This window comes from Polyergus mexicanus, unplaced genomic scaffold, assembly GCF_030449975.1.
Source record: "Polyergus mexicanus isolate NDT 795.1 unplaced genomic scaffold, iyPolMexi1.0 SCAF_2, whole genome shotgun sequence".
Lineage (NCBI taxonomy): Eukaryota > Metazoa > Arthropoda > Insecta > Hymenoptera > Formicidae > Polyergus > Polyergus mexicanus.
The window spans coordinates 3,392,357-3,400,110 of NW_027223322.1; the positions used below are offsets into that span (position 1 = coordinate 3,392,357).

At 31.0% G+C, this 7,754-nt stretch overlaps 4 protein-coding genes across 5 annotated transcripts; 3 read left to right on the top strand and 1 right to left on the bottom strand.

Moving 5' to 3' along the window:
- The first annotated feature begins 391 nt into the window (after window positions 1-391).
- Sf3b5 (splicing factor 3B subunit 5) lies at window positions 392-830 on the top strand. The gene has a single exon (XM_070315353.1). The coding sequence runs from the start codon at window positions 573-575 to the stop codon at window positions 828-830; it is 258 nt and encodes an 85-aa protein (XP_070171454.1). The 5' UTR covers window positions 392-572.
- Window positions 831-1,127: 297 nt separating this feature from the next.
- On the top strand, window positions 1,128-2,759 carry Ctu1 (Cytosolic thiouridylase subunit 1). The gene is made up of 6 exons (XM_070315351.1): window positions 1,128-1,212; window positions 1,309-1,540; window positions 1,625-1,743; window positions 1,822-2,010; window positions 2,091-2,295; window positions 2,364-2,759. The coding sequence occupies exons 1-6, from the start codon at window positions 1,165-1,167 to the stop codon at window positions 2,582-2,584; spliced, it is 1,014 nt and encodes a 337-aa protein (XP_070171452.1). The 5' UTR covers window positions 1,128-1,164; the 3' UTR covers window positions 2,585-2,759.
- A 113-nt stretch (window positions 2,760-2,872) lies between these two features.
- Mul1 (mitochondrial E3 ubiquitin protein ligase 1) lies at window positions 2,873-5,219 on the bottom strand. 2 transcript variants are annotated; one of them, XM_070315345.1, is made up of 6 exons: window positions 5,084-5,219; window positions 4,506-4,694; window positions 4,178-4,383; window positions 3,878-4,062; window positions 3,547-3,754; window positions 2,873-3,458 (listed from the first exon to the last, which is right to left on the bottom strand). In XM_070315345.1, the coding sequence occupies exons 2-6, from the start codon at window positions 4,608-4,610 to the stop codon at window positions 3,131-3,133; spliced, it is 1,032 nt and encodes a 343-aa protein (XP_070171446.1). In that variant the 5' UTR covers window positions 4,611-4,694; window positions 5,084-5,219; the 3' UTR covers window positions 2,873-3,130. The 2 variants fall into 2 exon arrangements, with proteins under 2 accessions (XP_070171446.1, XP_070171449.1); XM_070315348.1 differs by lacking the exon at window positions 5,084-5,219 and adding an exon at window positions 4,865-5,065.
- Window positions 5,220-5,446: 227 nt separating this feature from the next.
- LOC138944418 (mitochondrial ribonuclease P protein 1 homolog) lies at window positions 5,447-7,696 on the top strand. The gene is made up of 3 exons (XM_070315309.1): window positions 5,447-6,193; window positions 6,307-6,883; window positions 6,969-7,696. The coding sequence occupies exons 1-3, from the start codon at window positions 5,814-5,816 to the stop codon at window positions 7,317-7,319; spliced, it is 1,308 nt and encodes a 435-aa protein (XP_070171410.1). The 5' UTR covers window positions 5,447-5,813; the 3' UTR covers window positions 7,320-7,696.
- Window positions 7,697-7,754: the final 58 nt, after the last annotated feature.

Sequence of the window (7,754 nt, forward strand, 5' to 3'; positions counted from 1 at the left end):
GACAAGAATGACCAATGACACGTTAAATCTTTATCGAGACAAGATAATCATCACTCACACGTATCCATTCTCCTTCTGAAGAGGATGGCAATTGAGTGAAAAAAGAAGACGAAATGTTACTCTCGTCATTATAAATGTTATTCTTATTCTTCATTTAATGTTACAAAAGTTTCGAAGCGTTTGATTAACCAATCAAAACAAATAAAATTGCTCCTTTTGTCTTAATTGATCAAACAAATGATTCAAAATTTTGAGAGTCGATCGGAACGCTTTACAATTATCGGTAAATTATTCAATCAGTGGAGACTTTTATAATATTATTTGTTCCCATATTTACTACTTTTTTTTTCAAACGATAGGTATGTATGGATATATGTACGCTACTTATCGATATGATCCTTACGCTACTGCGCATGCGCGAAATATTTCTCCGCGAGTTTATTCTTTTCGCGGATAAACATAACCTATAACATAAATTTTTTACGAGCAAACAATTGTGTAAGAAAAATACAAACGTAATCGTTAATTTAACCAAGGAGGAACCAGATCGCGAGAAAGCTTAGCTCGGGAAGATGGGCGAACGCTATAATATTCACAGTCAATTGGAGCATCTGCAGTCCAAGTATATCGGCACAGGACATGCGGATACGACCAAGTTCGAATGGCTGGTGAATCAGCACCGGGATTCTTGCAGTTCGTACATGGGTCATTACGATCTACTCAACTTCTTCGCGATTGCCGAGAACGAAGCCAAAGCACGAGTCAGATTCAATCTTATGGAGAAGATGCTGCAGCCTTGCGGACCGCCACCCGAGAAACCGGAGGACTAAATCGTGTGTCCCTTTCTCGTGTTTTTTTCCTCAAGTGATTAAAAAAAAACACTGCATTATTAATCGCACAATTGTTGTTTCGAGGAAAATCAAACTTGAGTGAAAATTTCATTGGATACGAATATTATGTGTGTTGTGCGATAGGCACGATTTTTTTCTTTCGTCGAGTGTTGTATGCAACGTGGATATATAACCTCAATCATACGTTAACGAGGAAATATATTAAGACATTTTTATATATAATCTTGCTTTGTTACTCATAAATAAATTGATATGTAACAAGAATTTATAATTTATTATCGATAACTGTATCTTGAGAAATAAGGCAACCAAGATGCCTGTCTCTTGTTCCACAAAATGTGGGAGAGATGCTATTTTAAAGGTAAAAATTATTTCCACAAAATTTTGCTACTTGAAAAAATTTATATAATAAATTGTTATTATTAAATGTGATTAAAAACAAATGTGTCTTTTTTAGAGGCCAAAAACTGGCAGTACATTATGCAAAGATTGTTTCTTCTTAGCATTTGAGACTGAGATTCATGATACAATTGTCAATGGTAAACTATTCAAGCCTGGTAATAAAGTCGCCATTGGAGCATCAGGTGGAAAAGATTCCACTGTACTTGCATATGTTTTAAAAACTTTAAATGAAAGGCACAAATATGGATTAGATTTATTTCTTTTATCCATTGATGAAGGAATTGCTGGTATATAGCATAAAAAGAAATATATATATATATATTTAAATTTTTTCATAATACATATTTTATATAAAATGTATTATTATCTAGGATATAGGGACGATAGTTTGAAAACTGTTGCACAGAATAGAGATGATTATGGCATTCCACTTAAAATTTTATCATACAAAGAATTATATGGATGGACAATGGATTCTATAGTTGCAGAAGTACAATACATTTAATAACTTCTATACATTCAAAAGTTCTAGTTGAACATTGTGATAGAATACATAATTGTATTTTAGATTGGCCGTAAAAACAATTGTACATTTTGTGGTGTTTTTCGGAGACAAGCATTGGACAGAGGTGCTGCAATTTTGGGGGTAGATTGTATTGTGACTGGTCATAATGCAGATGATATTGCTGAAACGGTGTTAATGAATGTTTTAAGAGGGGATATTGCTCGACTGCAGAGATGTACATCTGTAATCACTGTAAGAATATACCATTGCGCATATATGCAATAGCGAAATCTTCATAAATCAAAGACTGATATGCAAATATGTTAATATAGACAGGTGCAGATTCCATCATGCGTTGTAAGCCACTGAAATATGCATATGAAAAAGAAATTGTCATGTATGCATATTTTAAGCATTTAGTATATTTCTCTACAGAATGTATATATGCTCCAAATGCTTATAGAGGTTATGCACGGGCTTTTCTAAAGGATTTGGAGAAAATGAGATCTTCATCCATTATAGACATAATACATTCAGGTAAGAATTTCTTATTATATTTTATTGTAATATTAAAACATTTCTATATTCTATTTGTTACATATTAGGCGAGCAGTTGCAAGTGAACAATAATGTAAAGATGCCAGAAAGAAGGAATTGTACTCGATGTGGATTTGTTTCAAGTCAAGAAATATGTAAAGCTTGCGTTTTATTGGAAGGTTTGAATAGAGGGCTGCCAAAACTTGGTATTGGTAAATCTAATAAAGCTAAGAAGATAATGGATTTGAACATAAATAAGAGAAATGAACAGCAAAATATAGATTTTTAAGGTTTTCATGTATCTAAATATATAGCACAGGCTATATACAATATATATTTTTACAGAAAATATTTCTTTTATTTCTCTTTTACTGCACTTATTGATGAAAAAAATATTTTATTATTGATACATTTGAGGTAATAATAAATTATCAAATAATAAGTTATGAAACAAAGGATTGTTATATATATACATATACATAATCTTAAGATTGATGCGGATAAAAATAATATATTTTTTTGTGATAAACACTCTTTTCATATGTATGAACATTGCGTATTAAATACTGCATATTGATTAAAATTAATGCACATATAAAAGTTAAATTTTTATCTATGAATAATAAAACTACATATACATACATACATACATATATATATATATATATATATATATACACATCTATGTAAAAATATTATAATCTGAATTAAATAGAGCAGTAGCATTTTGATTTTATCACTCATTAGTTTTATATTATATATATATTTCTTTTTTTTCTTTTGTAATACAATAGAAGTACTCATTTTATAAAAATTATACATATTAAAATAAAACTCATACTATATACGCTGCTGCTCTTTGGGTAATCTCTGTTCTACAAATAGGGCAGTTATTGTTGATGCTAGCTGCACAATCTTCACATATGCATACATGACCACAAGGCAGTAAAATAATTTCGCGAGCATTTGTATTGCAAACCACGCATATCTGATCCTCTCTGAGATCCCTATCTCTGACTCTTTGACGTCTTTCTTGACGAGACGTTTCAAGCGTCTGTCGTAACTGGTCCATCAATCTTTGCTCCTGTTTATTCTTCCAGTAACGTCTTGCCATGATTCCTCCGAGAACTAATCCGATTGCACCACTTATTACACAAAATATCCTAGATTTCAGAAAATTATGTGTTTAATACAAATTTAATTATGTAATACATAATATCATAATTATTTTTTGTTGAATTTTATAAATACCTGTATAGCTTCTTACGATCATCCAAATTCCTTATTAAAGTGGTGATTGACATGCTTGTTATATAAAAAGGAGACCCATTTAACGGAGATTGCAATATAAGATTTATGTCAGATTTAATTTGTGACCTCGAGAGCTCACCTATTGCTGTAATAATTGAATTGTCACGCAACATTTTTTCCGTAGATTGTATGCCACGTTGACGCACTCCTAATAAATAATAATATTATAAATTAAGTTATGAAACTTGAATTTTCTATAAAACATACATAAATATCTAATTCAATATCTATAAAAAATAAGTAATCCCAGCCCATCTTATTGCACAATTACCTGTAAAAAATCCCCATACAAGATCCACAAATGTAGGTACACTAGGTTCAAAATTATCAGAAATTATATCCAAATCTAAGATATCAGCGGATAACGGATCTATAATTTCCACTGAATACCATCCCCTTTGTAAAACAAATGGTACCACACGATATACTTTTTGAATTATTCGTTCATGAGCAGACCTATGGTATTACAATCAATCAATTTAATCAATTAAGAAAGTATAATAGTGAGTCAAGAAGATTATTGATATTTACATATCATTAGGATTGTTTATAAATGCATGTGTTGTCTTACCAGAAACCAGTCGATGTTCTAGCAATAACATGTTCACTAACTCTAAACTTCTGTATAACTCCAGTGACATCTTTTTTATTGATACTTTGCAATGATTCTCCTAATGGTTTCACGATTCCTTTGATGGCAATATAATCTATTTTGTTATTCGGACTGTTATCTATTAGATTTTTCAGATCTGATCCAATGTCATGCAGTTCAACACTCTGTAAAATATACATATGCATTTTCTACCTTCCAAGCTATTTTAAATATTATATATGTTTTAGGATATCCCATTTTAAATTGTAATATATTTCAAAATTTTCGATTGGATGATTTTGTCTACCTTAACCGCCGTAATTGAATTCTTGTAGTGGATATATTGTTTCAAACAAATAGCGAATACGACGGTATCAATTCCAAGGGCGATTATTTCACCTAAATACTCCATGATTAGATTACGTTTTCGAATGCATTATGTCTGCCCCAATCTTCACAAATTTATTTAGACTGAAATTACATCAGAATAATCATCCTGAAAGATTTTTCAAATTATAAAGAATCTGAAAAAGACAGAAAGAGACAGCCGCATTTTTTTCTTAGATTGTTGCGCTATCATCTGATATCTATGATTCGCATAAATGAACTAAAATCTAAAATCTATTCGTATTTTTATTAGGAATGTGCATTATACAACATGGTTACATTCGAAGAAGTTAATATTATCGGACATCAGACCATCAGAATAGCATTTAATTGATCAATCAGAACAAGAGGAGCAAAGATTTCATTGTCATTAATTAATATGCTTCTCTATCCGATGAGTAGATTTTCGAACACAACTCTAAACGTTTTTAGCAATTTATTAGCTCGCATGATTTAGTAGTAAATTATTAAAAAATATGAAAGATTGCATCGTGTTACCAGAGAGAAGCTTGAGAGACGTCATGGGTCGAGAAGACGCTAGAGATGCTTCAAAGTATTGCATTAACCAATTAGAATAAAGAAATCTTTATTGTCTTTGTCCTGATTGGTCAAACAAACGTTTCGAAGCATCTCTTCCGACCGTAGCCATGGCTCGGTTTTAGGTGATCCTTTAAAACGATACGCCCTCTGTGGACAATTGGCGCGTTCTAGAAACACAACTGTTGAGCATCGTCTTGTCAACACTCGACGTTGATTTGTTGGTTCTAAAAGTAAGAACCAACCACATTCGATTGCTATCCAACGGTTGTGTCTCCTGAACGCACCCATAGAGGGCGTAGGGATATATATCTGTTGGTTATGTTCAGTTATGTTAGCACAGATTAGAAATATATATTCAAAGATGGTATATATATATTCGCAGTTTTTAACATTACCCAGAAATTCGGAAACATAGTATATACTAAGTACTATAAAGAACGAAAATCTAGTAAAGAATATTACTAATAAACATTTAATTTAGTATACCAATATGTACTTACAATCATAAAACATTTAGACTAGAATGACAACACGTAGAGAAAATCCGAATTTTAACTGACTGGAAATGAAATAAAAAATCCAATCTTTTAAAATTATCAATGTTGTATGTACTTTGTCGAACAGACGGAAATCAAAAGGAACAAAGAGGAAGATAATAGCAGTTGTTTCGAAAAGTTATACTTGTACAATGTATAATCATTTTAGGAGATGTCTGATTGTTTCGATGAAGATTCATAGGAAACTTTTGACGCAAGAATCAAGCCACGAAAGTATTTTATCACCTGTGATCGATTGCTATGCGAGCTCTCGTATTTGGAATAATACAGTGTACAAACGGGTTTATTGTCAGATCGCGAACAACGAGAAGACCGATGAGACAAGTGTAATGAAAAGTGATGTGCAGCAGAAGCTTGATGAGTTTCTCTCTAATCCCGAAGACATAAAACGTTATCAAATATTAGAGTTAGAGATAGATGTAATGCGACACGATAACGAGAAAGTTCCTGAGAAACTTAATTCAGATGCTTGGTTGCTGTTGTTAAAACTACCGAGCAAGAGGCAAAGAAAGTAAGTACCTTATATATCTTCTTTTCTTATATTAAAAAATATCTTTGCAATTTTAACTAATTTTTTTGATTAATATCTCAATTAAGATGATTTCTTTTTTTAATGTTGTACAGAAAATATCTTTACTATTTGTGGTGCAATGAAACTCACCAAAAAAATAAGAAAATGAAAAAGGAGTTGAAGAAGGCTAAATGGCTTGCTGACAAAGCAGAAGCAGAAGCTCAGCAGACAAAGGATACTGGCAAAATAAAATATGGACTCACAGATAATTCAATGTTTCTGCGTATAAATCCAACAACTATGAATCATTATTACAATGCTAAATTAATGCAAGCCATAATGTTTGCACCAAAAGTTGTGTTTGATTGCAGCTATGAGAACTATATGAACTTTCATCAAATCCACAATTGTGCTAAGCAGCTAACTCTGTCTTTTGCTAACAATCGTGCTCATGTCGATCCTATGTGTCTTTATTATTGTAATTTGAACAAAGATGGATTGCTTATGGAATATTTTCAGCGCAACATTCCTACTTTATTGAATGATGATTTTCCAGCAATTGTGACATCACAATCTTACTTAGATTTGTTTCGGAAGGATCAGTTATTGTATCTTACTCCACATTGTAAAACTGATATAACTGAATATGATCCTGACACTGTATATATCATAGGTGCAATGATAGACACGGTAAATGGATATAAAATTTTTTTCTAATATAATTATATATTACATACATGTCTTTTGTTAAGAAAATTTTTTTGTCAATTTGTAGACTAATTCAGAACCTTTATCTTTGGCAAAAGCCAAGAAGGATGATATTCGCATGGGCAAATTGCCATTAGAAAGATATATAGACTGGGGTCCTAGTTCATCTAAAAGATTTTCAATCAATCACATGATAAATATATTATTGGATTTAAGATATACAGGAAATTGGGAGAAAGCATTACAGCATGTGCCAAACCGAAAGTTAAAAGAATCCAGGGAGTATAAGCTACAAAAGCAATTGAGCAGACATTTGTACTTACAAAAGATGGGAACTCAAGAATCATCCGCGATTGAAAAAGATTTTACATACAACAGTAAAAAACCGTATGATTGTAAAGTTGATTGTACATCATAAAAGGTAACTTTTGTAATTATTGTATATATTATGCGAGTATGTATGAATTTTCTACACACACACACACACACACACACACACACACATATATATATATATATATACAATAAATTAATAAGTGTTCTAAATTGTTACAAATTTCATTCCTTTCGATTTTTACACATGCACGCGCACATATATCCGTTTTTAATTGCACTTGTTCTCAATTTCATATTTACATATAGTTTCATTTGTATTAATTTTTTAACTTAATAATATTTTTTATTTCTTTATTAAATTAATAAAATTTACAGAATTATTAATAATTTAAAATCTAATATTTAATTAAATTTTAATCTTGTATATGAAAAAAACGATTATTACTATCCATTTTTCGAGAAGAAGGTCAGATAGAATCTTTTATATCACTATATGATATTTGCCTTTGCAACTAAA